This window comes from Pyrgilauda ruficollis, unplaced genomic scaffold, assembly GCF_017590135.1.
Source record: "Pyrgilauda ruficollis isolate IOZ18807 unplaced genomic scaffold, ASM1759013v1 scaffold149, whole genome shotgun sequence".
In the NCBI taxonomy this organism is placed as follows: Eukaryota; Metazoa; Chordata; class Aves; order Passeriformes; family Passeridae; genus Pyrgilauda; species Pyrgilauda ruficollis.
The window spans coordinates 124,183-141,999 of NW_024513543.1; the positions used below are offsets into that span (position 1 = coordinate 124,183).

The 17,817-nt window shown below is 65.2% G+C and overlaps 1 protein-coding gene across 1 annotated transcript; it reads left to right on the forward strand.

The window, feature by feature from the left end:
* The first annotated feature begins 2,836 nt into the window (after nt 1–2,836).
* On the forward strand, nt 2,837–17,669 carry KIAA1522 (KIAA1522 ortholog). The gene is made up of 7 exons (XM_041460922.1): nt 2,837–2,962; nt 11,624–11,779; nt 11,984–12,039; nt 13,148–13,265; nt 13,601–13,717; nt 13,802–16,657; nt 16,885–17,669. The coding sequence occupies exons 1-7, from the start codon at nt 2,875–2,877 to the stop codon at nt 16,905–16,907; spliced, it is 3,414 nt and encodes a 1,137-aa protein (XP_041316856.1). The 5' UTR covers nt 2,837–2,874; the 3' UTR covers nt 16,908–17,669.
* Nucleotides 17,670–17,817: the final 148 nt, after the last annotated feature.

A 17,817-nucleotide genomic window follows, 5' to 3' on the forward strand; every position in this document is an offset into this window, starting at 1 on the left:
CTGGTTTCATAAGACAATATCATCATTGACTGCGGCCCCGGCAGCGCTGGGAACACAACCCGCTGGAAGGTGAAGCGCTGGGCAAGGATGAAGTGAAAAACCATTTCCCTGCCAAGCAGGAGCCAGAGCCTTGGGCTGGTCGTGCTGTGCATGGGTAAAATCCACCTGAGCCTGAGCAGGGAGCTGCTCTCCCCCCACCTCTGGGGGCTGGAGCCGGACCTGTCATCGGCAGAGCCGGCCTGGACTCGGCTGGAGCAGGAAATCATTTGAAACCCTTCTGGTTATGTATTTCTGTTAATGATTGGGGATCTCAAGTGGGGTTTTTGTGTTACCTTTGCCTCGCTGAGCTTTACTTCCCCGTGAAGGGAACAAGGGCTGAATTCCTTTCTCGTTCAGGCAGCTCAGCTCCTGCTCTGTGTCTGCTGGGAGATGGGATCAGGGTTAGAAAACTCCAGAAGGAGGGGGTGAAACTGCAGGAGGGATGGACAGAGCACCAGGAGGGACAGATCTGCCCCCTGTGACTGCACAGAGGGGTCCCCATGCCTGGACTGGCCTCTCTGACCAAGGGAATGTGTGACTTTGGGGAGATCAGATGTGCTTGGGGCAGTCACGCTGTGCTGACCAGATCTCTATCTCACCAACAGCTCCTCTGCTGCTCCAAGCTCTTATCAGAGTTCTCTCGGTGAATCAAGCCAGGGATTTCTGGCCTGGAGAACAGATTCTGCCTGGAATCAGCATCTCTGGCCCCCTGTGCTGGGGAGGCTGAGGATGTTTCCCCTCCTTCCCCTCCCCTCCCCTTTGGGCTGCACTGGGGCTCTCACACGGAGCAGGAATTTGGGGTGCTCAGCTGTCCCCACTCCCTGAGCCAGATTTCTGCTCACATCATCAGCTCTGGCATTCAGGATGAGAGCAGCCTGCCCTCAGTTTCAGGGGGCTTTGTGCCCTGAAGCAGCAGTGGGGCAGCTCACCGGGGTCTGGGGGGATGCTGGAGCCCCCCATGCTGCTCCCAGCCCCCCAAATCCCGCAGGGACCGAACCAGGAGGAGCTGGAGCTCCTCGTGGCTCTGAGTTACCCCATCTCGGTTGTTACAGCTCAGAGAAGCCACTCGGTATTTTTGGCAGCCGTGGGCTCCGCGGGGTGCCCGGGGCTGGCTCCCTCCCGGAGCTCTGCCCGCACAGCCCGGGCTGCGCCCGGGGGCGGTGACGCCTCGGTGGCCCCGTTCCCTGAGCAAGTGCTGGCAGTCTGCTGTGGGAGTGGAGGGGGAAGTGTCTCCCTGGATCTGGGGCAGGCTCCGGCCTCTCTGCTTCTCCCAGGGAGAGAAACGCAAGATCCCCACCAGGAGATTTGTTCTGGGTGGAAGAAATCTGCAGAGGAGCCCCCTGGGGCACTGGGGAGGGGTCTCAGTGGCACGGGGGGTCCGTGTTTTGGGATGGACATCCCGGGGATGCTGGGAGGTGCTGGGCAGTGGGAGGAAGCCTCGTTCCAGCCTGGAGATGCCCCTGGCTGACCAGAGGAGAAATCGTGTCCCACAGTCCCTGGGCACAGATCAGTCACTCTGATCTGCTGCTCTTGTGACCATTGTTTGTTTCCTTGTTTCATCCTCAATGTCCTGTGAACGGGGCACAGCCAGGAGTGGAAAACAGGGAATGTTTTCCTCTGGACCCCCTCATCTCCCTAAAATGGGGCAGCAAACCCACGGGAACAGTCCCTGCCCAGCTGAGCGTGCCCTGGGCACCCAACCAAGCTGCTGAGGAGCTGAACCATCAATATTTCCATTGCTGGGGAGGACTGAAGTCCAAAGATTAATTCGGTGCCGATCACCTTGGGAGGTCAGGACAAAGCTGCTGGTTGATCTTTAATTTTTTCCTTTCTTGCACCACCTCCCCGGTTTTGTGCCTTTCCCACAAAACCCTCCTTCCTATTTATCCCAGCCTTTGATGAATCACCTAAGGAACATAAACATTGCCAGCAGGAATTGCCCACCACTGCTTGCCTGGCTGACCCCTCCCTGCCCTCGCAGCATTTAATGTTCTAATTAAAAATCAGGAGGGAGAAGTGGCCTTGGGGAAGGGGCCGTGGAGGGGCTGGTTTGGGCACTTTTGCAGCAGCAATTCCTGTGGCTTGTCCCCTGCCGGCCCTGGCTGCTGCTGGAGCAGGGGCTGGAGCAGGGAGAAGCTGAGATACACCCGGACAGGGCACGGGGAGGTGCCGGCGGTGTGAGCAACGTGCTCGTGACTCGCCCCCGAGGCAGGAGTGGCCCTGGGGAGGGCGCCGGGGGTTGCCACCCACGCCAGGCTGCGTGGGGCTGGCATGTGGCTGCTCGCCCTGACTTTGGGCAGCGCCACCACCCAGCCCGTGGCCTCGGGCGCTTTGCTCCAGCCTTGGTAGTGCTGTCCTAACCTTGGCCGAGCTGGGTGAGGTCTCCCCAAACCCCACAACGGGGGGGAGAGTTGTAAAAACCCACCAAGGGGGGAGGGTTGTAGCGGCGGCTCTTCTGGGGACAGCCAGGAGCGGCGGCAGCGTGGCGAAAACTCCAGCGAGGTGCGAGCATCTGGAGGCGAGATCCCCGCGCTGCTCGGGGGATGTTCGGTCTCTCTGAGCCTCTCAGTATCACCCAGGCATCCCCGGCGGAGGGATGGGGCTGGGAGGGCGCGGATCCTGCGGGTGATGCCGGCTGGCCCCTCCTCTCTGCCCGTGCCATTGGCTCCGGCACGGAGCGCTCGGCTCCGCCGCGGCCGGAGCGATGGGAACCGGCGGCTGAGAGCCCTCTGCTCTACCGGGGCCGCCCGGGACACAGCACCGGAGCCCGCTCGGCTCGGCCATGTAGCACCGCGGTGCCCTCCACCCGGCCGCGGTGGAGGCGGCAGCGGCTTCATGGGCAACGCGCACCGCAAGAGGAGCCCCGCGGGCACCAAGCCCGGCTCCTCCTGGCCCTTCGGCCGTGCCGGGAAGCCGAGGGCAGGTAGGAGCCGTGGGGGTACCTGGGGATGGGGCGCGGGGGGTCCCCGCTCGGGGAGCTGGAAGGGGTCGCGCTGGGAAAGTTGGCCGCGGGTGTTTTGCGGGGCTGGGGAGGAGCGGGGGGTGAGGGGAGGCTTTGCTGTGATCTCCCTGTGCTGGGGGGGCAGGATCGGCCCCCGAGCCCGGTGTGGGGCTGGGGGAGCCCCCCTGGCTGCAGGCGGGGCCGTGCCGCGCTATCGGGACGGGATCAGCTGAATGAGTTACTGATTTGTTTTCCAAGTGGGATCGCAGCGCTGCCAGCGTCGCCTTCCTCCCCACCCCGTGCCTCGGTTTCTCTCGCTGTGCCGCGGGGATCTGGGGGTGTTTGCAGGGGCTGCTCCCCTCTCTCTCTGCGCGTGTCTGTCTGTCTGTCTGTCCACACACCGATTGCCCCGCTGCTTTATGCTCCGTCTCCATGGATGCCACTGGAAAGCCCAGCAGGAAGCAGGGACCGAGATCTTCCCTGCAGGGACCAGGAGCAGGGAAAGGGTCCCACGCCGGGCTGGACCCACACGTGGAGCAGGAACCCCGTGGGTGCCTGGAGAGCTCCCTCCGAGCTGCCTCCATCAGAGCAGGGTGATGCCAGCAGGGAAGGTCCCTTGCAGTAACATTGTCCCCATCCCGCGGTTGCTGATTCCTCCAGCGGTGTCATTAAACTGTCCCTGTGTCCCCAGCCCAGCCTGAGGCCAGGAGGAGCCTTGGGAGGCACGTGGGCAGGATCACAGGAGCAGGCTAGCAGGACCCAGGGGTAGCTGGGGGGGTTTTCCCCCACCAGGGATCTGCTGTCCCTCCTGCCCTGTTTCCCTTTATAGGCAGCAGCCACCCAGGTGTGAGAGCCCAGGGTAAAAAGGGCCTGGAGTCAACTCTGCACAGGCCTGGGGACACCACTCCGAGCAAAACCATCCCAGAGGTGGGGCCTGGGATGGGGAGACCCCTCAGGTGCACAGCGAGACGGTGCAGGAATGTCCTGGCTGAGAACACCTGCTCAGTGCATGGGGAAACTGAGGCAGGAGGTCACACATCGCCCATGGCCGTGCTGGGACAGCATTTCCTTCACTGCAGGCTCTCCACATCCTCCTGCAGGCTCCTCTGGTCGTGCTCTCTGTGCAGGAAGGGCTCGGTGCCACTGGCCAGGCTGGGCTGGAGCTGCAATCCCCGGCACATCCTCATCCTCACCCTCTCCACGTGCCATTCCTGCCCAGACCTCCACCTCCTCTCCATCCCCTGCCAGCCTTGGCTGTCCCTCATCAATCCTGAACCAGGACCGTGCCTCCCTTCCCAGGGCTGGCAGGGAAAGCCCTGCTCCATCTCGGATGCCCTGGAACGGGCGGGATGTGGGACTGGCACAGCCGGGGCACATCCCGGGAGGCGAGGGCTGCCTCTGGGGCCGAAGGCCGTGGGGTGGAAGGTGCTGAGAAAACACGGGGCGAGTTGTGTTTGTTCTCTGCGACGGCTCCATGGCAACGGCGCGGCGGCCACAAAGCCAAAGAATTTGCATTGTGTCGCTTCAGCGTTTCGGAGGGCGCAGCCGGGATCACCGGCTGGGGGCAGGGTGTGCCGGCACCCGGGGTGCCTCTGGATTTTGGGCTGGAGAATAATTGCACATGGCGGGCGGCTGGAGCAGTGGCCCCAGTTCCTGTCTCTTTGGTGACTGATGAATTTGGAAGTCTCTTTGGAAGATGAATTTGGCCCTGCCGTGCCCGGTGTTGGCGCAGCCGGCCCGGGCGGGCACTGGCAGATGGTTTTGTGTTTGTGCCCTGTGCAGAGTGTGGGTACCGCCTTTGGGTGCTGAGGGGACAGAGCAGAGGTCCCCAGGGACAGGGTGGGCACAGCCGAGGGCTCCGAGGTGGCTCTGCCGCCGAGCCCACCCAGTCTGCCCACCAGTGCCAAACCCACTCACCCCGTGCCCACTTCCCCGTGCCAACCCTGGCTTGCTCCGGGGGCATCCCCAGGCTCTCATCGCCGGGCTGGTCCATGCCGGGGAAGGTCCTTGAGCCCCAGGGAGACCGAAGCCTCTTATCGCCTCCTTATCGGGACTCCCCGCCGGGCCCTGCTGAGTCAGGGCGCAGGAACGTGGCCGCTGGCCAGGCTGCGCCCGCGGAGTCAGCGGGGATGGAGCTCTGGGTGCGGGGTCACCCGGCACCCGCGTCCCCTCGGTGCCGCTGGGACGGCTCGCAGGGAAAAAAAAACCCATGGAATAGTTTGATTTGGAAGGGACCTTGAAGCTCATCGCGTTCCACTGCACGGGCAGGGATATCTTCCACTATCCCAGGCTGCTCCAGCCTGGCCTGGAACACTTCCAGGGATGGGGTATCCGGGTGTCCTAGGGGTGGCTGTGGCTGTGAACGTCCCCAGCAGCAGCAGCAGCAGCCGTGGAGCCCCTCGGCAGCGCCGGCTCCTGCGGGGCAGCTCCGGTGTGGGCTGAGCCGTGTCCTTTGCAGCCTCTCTCCGTGCCAGCCCCACGCTGGGCCGGCTCCGCAAACACCCGGGGGGCGGATGAGAGCAGGGGCCGGTCCCGGCGGGGGACACGCCGAGATTTACACAGGCGCTTCCTCCAGGCACGGCCAGCCAGCATCCTGCTGCGCCCGGGACATCCGAGCCCTTCCCGGTGCCCCCTCTCGCTCCCGGAGCAGGGGAGGAGGCGATCCGGCTGTCCCCGGCAGGCAGCTCGGCTCTGACATGCTGTGCCGTGCCGTGCCGTGCCGGCTTGGCACGCTCCCGGCACCGAGAAGCGGGGATGGGACCTGTCCTGTGCCTCTGGGTTGTCCCCCACCCCATCTTGGTGGCAGCTGCTGTCGCTGATCGCGCGCGGCCGTGTCCATCTCCGTGGGAGGATCCGGCAGCGTTTCCTTGGAAAAGCCCCGCGGGCTTGGGCGCTGCTTGCAAGGACGGGGGATCCGTGCACGGAAAAAAACCTGCAACGTCTTGTCCTTAATCCGTCTCCTGCGGGGAGCCAGGTGCCTGCTGTGACAGGCAACGCCTCTGCCGTGGCAAGAGCACCCGGGTGCCCTGCGAACAACGCCCGGCCGGGGGACAGCCGGCCCGGAGCACCGTGGGGGCTGGAGACACCGAGGGAAGGGCTTCAGGGAGTGATAAAGCACTGGGGGATTGAAGGAGGAGGTGTTGGTGGCCCACCCCTGGTCGTAGTGTCACAGGTGTCACCCTCTGCGGTCCCGTGTCTCTTTCCTGCCCTGCGCTCCCCACTGGGATGTTCCCGCCCGGATCCGGCTCCTGGCAGGAGGAGGGAAGGCTGTTATTTACCTTCAAACCTGTTTGGTGGCTTCTCCGGGAGGGGACGAGCGCGGGGTGGGGCCGTGGTGGGATGGAGGAGGCTGGCTGGGCTGCTGCAGGGGCCGGCATGAGGCACAGCCGCCGCTGGGGTGGTCCTGCCCCGGGACCCCTCTGCTCTGCTGCCAGCTCCTCACCGGGGTCTGGGATAACTCAGGGAGCAGCAGACACTCTGTGTCACCTCAGGGCTGGCTGTGGGGCAGTGTGGGACAGCAGCGAGGTCAGGACCCGTTGCACAACCCCGAGTGCTCCTGTCATGACAGCAGCCGTGGCTGACGGCACTGGAGCCACGGCTCTGCTCCAAGTGGGATTTCACCCTGCACCAGCTCCTTCTCCAGGGCCTGCTGGCTCACCGAGGTGAGACCAGGCAGCTTTCTGCGCTGTGATTTAGAGGAAGAAAAAAACAATCCAAGTTTGTTTTCCCAGTTGAAATTAATTTTAGTTCAGGCTCTGCGTGGGATCGTGTTTGAGAGTCGAGCCAGCAGCGTGGATGGGGCGGTGTTTATTTGCTTGGTGGAGATGTTTTCCTGGCTGGAGCAGCCCCCCAGGTGTGGCCCAGGGCAGGCTGGCAGCAGGGGCTGTGTGGCCAGAGCCACTGTCAATATTATTGTGCTCTTACCCTGCCTGGAGTGCTCAGGGTCCCCCGGGGTGTTCCAGGGCGTGGACGCTGTGCTGAGACAAGGATTTGGGGAACGGGTTGGTTGCCTTTGGAGGCTCCCAGACACCCTAAAGAGTTGAAGGTTGCAAAGAGAGCAGAGGGACAGGATGCTGGAGCCGATGGGCTGGATGAGGTCCCTTGTGAATCAGAATATTCTGTGATGCTGGAGCACAGCTCTGTCAGAGTCCATCCGTGTCCTAGCAGCTCCATGGAGCTCTCAGGAATGGGGTTCATGGTGTTATCCATGCTCCTGGTGGCAGCTGGCAAGGAGAGCATCCCCAGGCCTGGATGGTGCTGGGAGGGACCCCCAGAGTGGTGGGAGAGCACCAACCCCGTGGGGCAGGGGAGCTTCTCGCTGCCCTGGCTGCCTGGAGAAGGAGGCAAAGGCTCCATCGCGCCCAGAGCAGCACACAGACGAGCTCCCCTGGGACCTCGCAGCCCCTTCCCGCCCGGCTGGCAGCTCCCCCTCCTCCCCATTTTTCGGCGGTGAGTCAGTGGCGGTGGAGGGGCGGGCAGGGAGCCGCTGCTGCCGCCGCAGGAGCCTCGCCGTGCGCGGAGCAGGCAAGTCGGGGCAGTGCCGAGCAGGCAGAGATGGATGTTTGCAGCCCAGCCCGGCCAAACCTGCTGCTCGCAGGAGGCACAGGCCTGCCGAGGAGGGGGACAGCAGCTGGGGTGTTCTCCCCTGGCTCTCTCCAGGTGAAGAGCAGCAGCCAGCACCGAGTTCTGTTTGCAGCATGGAGCTGGTGGCCCTGGCCGTGTTCCTGTGGGGTCTCAGCCCTTGTGGAGCCCTTCCCACTCCCACTCTGGGAGCTCCAGCCTGTCTCAGGCAGAGCTGAAGGCAGAGTGCTTGGGGTTCCCTGTGCCTTCCTGTGCCTTGTTCCAGGGATGCTCTGCTCCCTCCGGACCAGCCTGGCACTGGCAGCAGGTACCAGCTGGGGAGCCCATCCTTGAGAGGCTGCCTGCCTCCTTATCTGGGTGAGCCCCGCTGCCACGTGTGGCCAAGGCACGTGTGTCAGCTGGGCCCGGAGGGCACGGGGTGATCCAGGATGCACCGCAAGGAATGCACAGGGGCCGGGACACCGGCTGCAGCCGGGCGTGTTGCTACCGGCAGCGGCTGCAGCTGCAGCGGCTTCCCCAGCCCACCGCGACCTGCAGCCCCTGCCGCAGCATCGGGGCTCTCCCCCTCCTGGATTCCCCCCGTTCCCAGCAGGTTTTCTGTGTTGACAGAGCCGGGGTGAGGCCGGCTGGGTGAGGATGATGAGGTAGCGAAGGTCACAGGGAGTGGGAGAAGTGGAGGCTGCCACGAGGCTCCTCCGTGGCCAGGCAGCGTCGTGCCCTGGATTATCTTTTGGGAGGTTGCAGCTCCTCCTCAGCAGTGCCACACTGGAGAGGGACACGTCTCCAGCAGTGAGGGATGTTCTCCAGGTGCTCTGTGTGGGCAATGGGCCACAGGCAGGAATGTGGAGCTGGGCCAGGCTGCCTGCCAACACCTGGGAATGTCCTCACAGCTCTGGAAGCAGCTCCCACCTGTGCTGCCATCGGCAGATCCACGGGGCTGGAGCTCAGCTCTGCCTGGGCCCTGCACCAGCAGCTCAGGGGGGCTGCCCCCCTTTACTGGGGAGCTCCTGGTGCCATGGAGGGGGGCCTCTTGCAGTCCCCACTCTGTGGGCAGAGCTGGAAGGCTGGGCCCTGACCTGTGGAGCTGGGAGCAGTGTCCCTGCGGGCTGCCACCACCCGTGGGCATTTCTGGGCTCAGAGCTGCCCAGAGCAGAGGGCAGTGCTCAGCTCAGCACGCGGCTGCCTGCTTTGTGCATCCTCAGCCCTTTAATTATGTCCCTTTTCCACTTTTGCTGTGGAAAGAGCTGGGGAACATCTGCCCACAACCACCATCACCTTCTGGGGGAGTGTGTGGGCAGCAGGGCCCATCCTGCCCGTGCTGGAGCAGCTGCTGGCTCAGGCACAGCCGGGGAGCTGCTGCTGTTTGGGGCCATGGCCATGTTGGAATTCCAGGGAAGAAATCCTCGCTGAGCCCAGAGCTGCCTGGCTGGGGACACAGAGATGTCCTTCACAAGGTCAAACTGTCCCTTGGGCTGCACAGTCACTGCCTGGAGCCTGCTGGGACCCTGCAATGGGTGAGCCCACGCTGCATCGTGCTGGAATAAACGCTGGGCACAGCCTGTGGGGAGCTGCAGGGCAGGGACAGAGGGCTTGGCACAAGGACATGGCTGCCTGCTGGGTGAACACTGGGTGCTGTTCACTTTTTGGGCTAAAACACCTGAAAATGCTGGGGATGCAGCTCCCAGAGGCGCTGGGCACCCCCTGCCCTCCATGGTGGGGACAGTGACTGGCAGTGCCAGGGCAGTGCCGCTGTGTGACCGCCTGGCATTTCTGCTGCCCCTGCTTTCACCTGCCTCCGCAGCAGCAGCTGGAGTTACTGGTTAGACTGGTCCCAGACCTGGTTTTCCCCTGTGCTGCCAGCCCTTGTGACCGTGACGTAGCCCTGTCCCTAAGGACAAACACCTTTTGCCCCGTCCTGCTCATGTTCCCTGCCTGGAATGGGGCTCCTGGCAGGGTCCTGCGGGGCACTGGGGACAGGCTGGGATGGGGAATGTGACCCTGCTGCCTGTGCTGTGTCATAGCCAAGGTGCAGAATCCTCCCAGTTCCTCCCAGTTGCCCGCACTGTTGTGGACTGGTTTGCAGCGCTGCTGTGCCCAGCAGGGTCCTGGGGAATGCCAGGGGTCCAAGAGGGAGGAGAAGGGGAAATGCTGGCCCAGAGCCTGGAAGAACAGATCCCTGTGGTCTGTGCCGTGCGTGGGAGGAGGCGGGAGGGCCAGAGGAGGGGCCCCCTCTTCCCTTCTCCCGCGGCCGAGGAGCGCGGTGGGCGCAGCTGGGACTGTCCCCTCCTGCCGGGAACTGTCCCCTCCTGCCGGGAACTGTCCCCTCCTGCCGGGGACTGTCCCCTCCTGCCACCGCGCAGCCCTCCCCGGCTCAGGCTGCTCCCTGCTCGCAAGCAGCTGCGCCGGAGCGTCTTCGCCTGGCCGAGCATCCTCCCGCCCGTGCGGATGAGGACAGAGGGAGGGAGCTGGGGGCCGCCGGCATCCGCCCCGCCGGCGCACGCCGGGTGAGAGCAGCCTCGGCACAATAGGCTGAGCATCCTCGGGGGGCGGCCGAGCCCCCCTTCCCTGGGGACCAGACTCTCTCGCCGCTTCCCCACCATGGTGGTTTTCATGGGCAGGAACCTCTCCTCGCTTCTGGCTTTCTTCAAGAAGAAGGGTGAGTGAGCAGCGGGCAGGGAGGGAGGCGGGGAGCAGAGCCTTGTCCTTACACAACCCCTACCCGCCGGGACCCCCCGGCCCGCCCGAGGTGCTCGCAGAGGGCAGGGGGGCTGCCACCCCCGGGGGAGGGCAGGGAAGGTCACCCCAGCCCCGGCCTCTCCCACCGCGGAGTTACCGGAATAAATCACTGCGCTCCTCTCCCCGAGCACCTCGGGGGGGTGTCAGCCTCTGGGGGGGGGGTGTCAGGCGAGGGGCTGCCGAAATTGGGGGAGAAAAGCGGATTAGGGACACGACGGTGGGGGGCTGTGGGTGTCTCGTGTCCCCTGCCGGGATTTTGCGCCAGCACGGGGGTCGGTGTGGCAGCAGCCGCCGTGCCGGGCGGGCCGTGCCCCGGTGCCCGCTCGCTCCGCCGGTGCTGGCGGAGGCAGAGGCCGGCATGGCGGCAGGGCGGGAGGCTCCATTGTTCCAGGCCTGCTCCTTTGTGTGCTGGAGACGGAGCACGGCTGCCTCGCTGCCTGCCTGGGCTGGTCCTGAGGGGTCGGGGGCACGGGGGGCACAAGGGGTGAGGGGTGGTGTGTGATGCCGAGCAGCAGGTGCCCGTGGCTCCGGGGTGCCAGCTCCGACGGTTTCCTGCGCTCGCCTTTCCCTTCCCTTCCTCAAAATTGTTTTTCTTTCTGGGCAGGAAGAGTTTGAGGCTTGGCTCAGGCGTGTGGGCAGGAGCGGGCAGGGCTGTGCCACGGTGCTGCAGTGCCAGGGCTGGGTGATGCCAGGGCTGGGTGATGCCAGGGTGGGCACTGCAGGGTGCTGGTGGTGGCTGTGGGGAGGGGGCTGCCGGGCAGGGGGTGGAGGCTCCGTGCTGCCCCAGGCGTGGCAGATGGGGTGTTCAGCATCCAGAGGGGTTCACAGCAGGGATTTGGGTCCTCTGGGATCTCTGCCGCTGGATGCGCCTCAGTTTCCCTCTTCTGTGCCTGCCGGGGCATGGGGGGAGTCCCTGCTCTTGGGGTGATGTGCGAGGCCTGGGAATGACGCAACGCTCCGAGGGGAAGGGAAAGTCATCCTCATCCTGCCTCCATCCCCATTTAATCCCCTCCTGTGCTGCCCCTTCTCTGCTCGGCTGCCTCCAGCCCCACACAATTCACCGCCTCGTTAGCTCCTAATCAAGGCGCTGGGGAAGGAGGGTGGTCCCACATCCCAGGGAGAAAACCAGCGGAGACATCCTGACTCCGGAATATCGACCGGGCCGCGGGATGGGATTTCTCTCGGTGTTCCCAGCGCCCGGTTTGGAGCCGAGCGGGACAACATCACCTCGGGTTGGATGTCACCACCTGGCTCTCGTGGGTTGGGACGCACTGGTGACAGCGTGGCCGTGTCCCCCCAGCCCAGCTGACCCCGCTGTCCCCGCAGGCGCTGCCAAGGGCGAGGGCGAGAAGCGGCTGAGCGTGCAGTACACGGCGGGCGAGCAATGTCCCGACAACGTCTTCTTCCCCAGCACGCGGCCCCCGCACCTGGAGGAGCTGCACAACCAGGCCCAGCAGGGGCTGAAGTCCCTGCAGCACCAGGGTAGGTGTCCCCGAGCCCAGGGTGGCCTTGGGGACACGGTGGAAGGGCTGTCCCCAGCTCCTGGCTGGCCGGGCGGTGTGGGCGGCGCGCGGGGCTGACCGGAGTCCAGTGCTGGTGGCTGGGCTGTGCAGGGGGCACTGCGAGCTCGGCAGCTGCTTCCTCTGTGTCCCCTGGAGGGATTTACCTTCTGTCTTCCCTCCACAGAGAAGCAGAAACAGACCAAAAGTGCCTGGGACCACGGGGACAGCAGCAGCCTCCAGGTGAGCCCTGCCCAGTGGTGCTCCTGGGGGTGAGGGGACGCAGGGTGGCTCTTCTGTCCTCTCTGGGTGGTGTCTGGGGGCAGACAGGCAACCAGCCAAGGTGGCAGGGCCATGTTCAGGGGGGTTGTGGGGCTGGAACTGGCCGTGTGTCCCTTGGTGTTGTCTCCTTTGCCCCATGACGAGCTGTTTTCCCCATCCTCAGCCTTGGCACATCCTGCTCTGCCCTGTGGGGCTCTGCCAGGGCCTCCCCTGTGCCTGCATCCCTCTGTCCCCCTGTCCCTTCCCCACTGGTGTCCCCCAGGAGCCTTGCCTGAGGAGGGGTGACGTGGTGGCACATGGGGACTGCTGGCCATATCCAGCCCGGTGCCTGTGCCCCTCCCCAGCTGCTGACGAGGGGAAACTCCCCCTGCTTTGGCCAAGCTGAGCTTTGGCAATCCCTGGGCTCTGACCCCGCTGCCAGTGCCTCACCCTGTTTGTGTTTGCTCAAGCTGCTGCCTCTCATGGGCTCTCAGCCCCTTTAACCCCTTGCAAGTGGGGGACTGGCAACCCCAGGATGGGCAGAGCCACGGGGGCAGTGAGGTTCAGGGCTCAGGTTAACTCTGAAGTGTCTCATCCCAACCTCTGCCTGTGCCAGGGGTGTTTTGGAGGGATGGGGACACTGGGAGCCGTGTCCAGCATGGGGCTGTGTCCAGGCAGTGCTGAGGATCCTGCCTGTCCTTGTCCCTGTCCCACACCCCTCTCCCAGCCGTGGCAGCCCTCCAGCCCTGGGCTCTGGGGCACAGCAGGGCTGGGAACACCCAGAGAGTCACTTTGGGCTTGGCACGGGGGCGAGCCTGGCAGCTCCTTCAGGTGCTCCTTGCACACCCCAGCCCCGTCTCCCCTGCCCTCCGGGGGGCTGCAGAGCCATGCAGGGTCCCAGGGGCTGCTCCCAGCCCTGCTCCTGGTGGGAGGACTCTGGATGCCGGCGTGGCTGACTCAGCCTTTGGCCCTCGGAAGAGCTTTTGTCTCGGCTGCAGAGTCAGTTCGCGGCGGGGAAGGGGCCTGGCCGGGGCTGGGGCAGTTCTGTCCCCGCAGCCCGGGCTCTGCTGAGCCCACTGTGTCCCCACAGTCCTGTGTGTCCTCGGAGGATGACAGCCTGTCCTTCCGGAGCCGGGCAGCCTCCTGTGCCACGGACAGCACCTCTGAGGATGCGCTCTCCATCCGCTCCGAGATGATCCAGCGCAAAGGTACCCGGCTGGGGCAGTGGGATGGGGCTCGCCAGGGGGGCTGGGGAGTGTGGCAGGGAATGGGCTCTGCCTTGCTCTGGCCATGAGCCATGCAGGGATTTGGGGGCCCTTGGGAGAGATGAGAGCAGCTCTGGCTGAGTCAGAGTGTTGGGGCTGGGCGAGGGGGATGGACGGACAGACAGACAGCGTCTCCTCCCTGCTCAGACTGTTCGGTTGGTGCCTCTCTGGGCTGTTCCAGTGCCTGAGCACCTCTGGCAGCTGGAAGTGCTGGGGACACTGGGGACACCCTGGCCAGGGCCCCCCTCACCAGCTGGACCCTCTCACACCTCTTGCAGGTTCCACCTTCCGACCACACGACTCCTTTCCCAAATCCTCAGAGAGGGCTGGCAAGAAGAGGAAGGAGAGGAGGACAACTGTGCTGGGTATCCCCCAGCACATCCATAAGGAGCTGGGTAAGCTTTGGGGCAAGGGGGGATTTTTAGGATCTGTTTGCCGTCCCTTGGGATCACGCTGAGCTCATCTCTCCCTGCTCCCAGGTCTCAGGAACAGCCATGGAGCCAAGGGACATCCCGAGGCGGATGGGCCAGTGGGCTGTGGGGACAGCCAGGCAGTGCAGCCCCTGCTGAACGGGGGGCAGGTGTCCGGCGATGCCGTCCGCATCCCCACCATCGACGGGAAGCTGCAGCCTCTGCCCGCGGCCGGCGGCGCCCGCGTCTGCCTGGGGGTGCTGGAGGAGGCGGATGCAGCCCTGCAGAAGCACATCAACAGGGTTTACTATGACGACAGCTTGCTGGGGAGGAAGACAGCGGCCAAGCTGTCACCCATGGTGAGGCCGAAGTCGCTGGCTGTGCCGGGCATGACCACCTACGCCAACCCCCCGGAGATGCTGGTCGGCCCCGTCATGTCCATCTCGCCCCAGGGCACCTACATGTCCAAGATCATCCCCAACGCCATCCTGCCGCCCATGGTGGATGTGGTGGCCCTGACGAGCAGCAGCGTGCGGACGCTGAGCCGCTGCAGCCTCGTGTCATCCAGCCCGGCCTCGGTGCGCTCCCTGTCCCGCTTCTCGGAGCGCAGCCCCCGCAGCCGCGAGCCCTCCTCCTCCAGCGACAACTGGAGCCACTCGCAGTCCACGGAGACCATCGTCTCCAACAGCTCCACCATCTCCTCCCAGGGCGGCTGCGACCACCGGCAGCCCGAGGCGGGGCCGCACGGCGAGGCGGACGCGGCGGCTCGCTCCGACGCCGACCAAATCAGCATCTACAGCTCCACCAGCTTCGCCAGCTCCTGCTCCAAGCCCGCTGCCGGCCTCGCTCCTGCCACCCCCGGGCTCCTGGCCGTGGGCAGCGGCCGCGCGTCCCCCGCCTACAGCACGAGCAGCCAGGCGGAGGGCTCGGACACGGCCAGCCTGGCCAGTGAGCGCTCCTCCACCCGCAGCGTCTCCCTCAGGAAGATGAAGAAGCCCCCGGCCCCTCCCCGCAGGACCTACTCGCTGCACCAGAAGGCTGACGGGGAGCCCAAGGTGCTGGGGTTGCCCCCCAGGCCCGACCGGCGGCCCCAGAGGGAGAGCGGCGTGCCGTGGTCCCCGCGCCCCGAGCCCTTCAGCCCCACGGGCGAGGATGAGGTCTTCTCCCCATCGCTGAGCGAGACCAGCAGCCTCCGCTCCGAGAGCCTGGCCGGCGCCAGCTCCCCCGAGGCCCCTCGGGGCCGACCAGGGGTGACGGTGGTGCTGAGGGAGCCCCAAGCTCAGGCCAAGTGGAGCTGCCCCGATGGCTCTGACCGCACCATGTCCCCCTCCAGCGGCTACTCCAGCCAGAGCGGGACGCCCACACTGCCCACCAAGGGGTTGGGACCCCCAGCTGTGTCCCCGGGCAAGTCTCAGCCCCAGAAGCCGGACCGGGTGTGCTCCCTGCAGTCTCCTGCGCTCTCCGTGTCCTCCTCCCTCACCTCCATCTCCTCCTCGGCCTCGGACCCGGCTCCCCCCGAGGTGCTGAGCAGTCGGTCAGACCGGTTCATCATCCCGCCGCACCCCAAGGTTCCCGCTCCCTTCTCTCCACCACCCACCAAGCCCCAGCAGCCCCTGGCCCCCACCGGCCCCCTCCAGCCCTCACAAAGCCCCCCAGCGCCCAGCACTGCCGGCCAGGAGCCCTCGGCCAAGCCCAGCGGCAAGTCCCCACCGCCGTCACCGCCGCCCGCCTACCACCCGCCTCCCCCGCCGGCCAAGAAGGTGGAGGGGAGCCCCCAGACCAGCAGTGAGCCCCCCACCGACAGCGCCTGGCCCCCACCGCCACCGCCAACCCCCGAGGAGCACGACCTGTCCATGGCAGACTTCCCCCCTCCGGATGAATCCTATCTCTCCAGCCTGCCCGATGCCACCTCGGCCCCGGCAGACGGGCCAATGGCGACACCGAGCCCGGGGGCTTCATCTTCATCATCTCAGCAGCAAGAGCCACCCACTGGGGTTCCACAGCCTCCACACCCTGCCGAGCCCCTTCCCACGGCCTCTGTGCCCCCGCCACCGCCGCCTCTCCCGCCGCCCTCGGCTCCGGCCCTGCCGCCCCAAATCAGCCTTAAGAAAGCGGCCAACGGCCCCCGGGCAGAGGCCAAGAAGGAGCCGGTGTCGCGGAGCAAGAGCGGCCCGGCGGCCAAGGAGGATGCCAGCCTGCCCATCGTCACCCCCTCGCTGCTGCAGATGGTGAGGCTGCGCTCCGTCAGCGTGGAGCCCGCGGCCGGAGCCGGGACCGGGGCCGGAGCCGGGGCCGAGGAGCGTCCGGCCCCGCAGAAGCCCGTCCGGCGCTCGCTGTCCACACGGCAGCCGCCTCCCGCCCAAGACGCGGTGCCTTCCAAGCAGCTCCACCACGCCGTGCACCTCAAGGCCGCCGCCTTGGCCGCCGGAGAGGCCGCCGAGAAGCCGCCGGGAGGCCGAGCGGCCCAGCCCGGCGCCGAGGGGCCCCCCGGCGATGGGCAGCTGTCCCCCAGGAACAAATCGCCGGCCTCCACCGCCAGCTTCATCTTCGCCAAGAGCTCCAGGAAGCTGGTGATCGAGACGGCCTCGTCCCCCGAGGCACAGGCCGACCTGAAGAGGAACTTGGTGGCCGAGCTGATGAATTTCTCGGGGCAGCGCTCGGCAGCCCCGGCTGCTGCCGCCCCGCAGGGCCCCGGGAAGGCGCAAGCCCAGCGGAAACCCGGCAAGATCCCCCCTCCGGTAGCCAAGAAGCCTTCGCTTGGCTCGGGGCCGGCTCCTTCCCCGAAGGCACCGGGGGCAGAGGCGTTGGGCTCCCCGGTGCTGGACGGGGATGCCAAGGTGGAGGAGAGCAGGACTAAGAGCGAGCTGGCGGGGACGGAGGGCAGGAACGGCGCGGAGCCGCCGGCTCAGAGCCTCCCTGCACAAGGTACGTGGGGTGGGAGCCACGGGGTGATGCTGCTGGAGGTTCAGCCTCGCTGCTCAGGATCCTGAGCTATGCATTCCCAAGTGATAAATCCCCAAGCTGGACACTCAGCACGGCTCCTGGGTTGTGCTCCAGCTGGGGGGCACTGGGACAGCAGGGACAGAGCCTGGTAGGGCTGTGGGAAGCTGGGATTTGGGGTGGCTGATGGGCTCTTTCCTCCTGCTTTGCAGACAGACGGGGAGAGACAGCCTGAAGGATGACACCGCAGGACTGGAGCCCCCACGGACAGGAATCCAAATCTCAGGGACCTGGGCAGGTCAACGGACGAGTGTGGAACTGGCAACTAACTTAATACAGGAAGCAAACAGCCTTAGCCTCCACGGCCTTGATGATATTTATGCAAAAATGGTGTTGGTTTCACTTTCCTAAGTACTACAGCTTTATTTTGCTTTTTTTTTACTGGACTCGAGGCCCATGCCCAGAGCCAGCACGTCCTCCCTGCCAAGCTGATGCTTGGTGTGGGTGTGTGGAGCTGAGCAGCCACACCCAGAAGAGTTTGGGGGCCGAAGATGCCGGAGCTGGAGCCACTGCTGCTGGCCAGACAGGCCCGTGAGGAATGGAAGCACTTTGGACAAGGAATGGGAAGGCTTTGGCTACGACAGTGCCTGGGGGAGTGCAAACAGGAACAGGAGGAGACAGAGGTGCTGGCTGGGAGGGATCAGGGTTTGGCTCTTGATGGAAAGGCAAGAGGGGCTTGTGACCAGCTCTGGCCACTCGCTGCTGCCCAGCAGGAGGAAGGGCCTGGCTGCCCCTCGAGCTGGCCCTGGGCTCTGCGGTAGAGCCTTGATTCTGTTTCTGTAAACTCGGGTCACATTTTGATTTCTTTGATTGTAAAAAAAAAAATGAAACAAAAACCAAACCAAACAACAAACCAAACCAAACCAAAAGCAACTGACCCTCTGCCGCCGAGTAGCTGCTCAGAGCTCTGTACTGGCTGGTAAAAATGATGAACGAAGCTTGCTGCCTCCTGTTCTTCCTGGTTTATGCTTGCAGGTCCCTTCTGGTGCTGCTGGGCTCCAGGGACACCCTTGGGCTGGCTCCCAGCACCACTGCCCAGTAAAACTCTGGCTGCCAGCTCCCCTGGACAGATGGGCACGGCCAAG

Excerpts from the sequence above, each read along its gene's own strand:
- KIAA1522 (XM_041460922.1), top strand. The coding sequence starts at position 2,875 with ATGGGCAACGCGCACCGCAAGAGGAGCCCCGCGGGCACCAAGCCCGGC. Across the intron at positions 12,040-13,147 it reads GGGACAGCAGCAGCCTCCAG|TCCTGTGTGTCCTCGGAGGA; the intron begins GTGAGCCCTGCC and ends GTGTCCCCACAG. Across the intron at positions 16,658-16,884 it reads TCAGAGCCTCCCTGCACAAG|ACAGACGGGGAGAGACAGCC; the intron begins GTACGTGGGGTG and ends CCTGCTTTGCAG.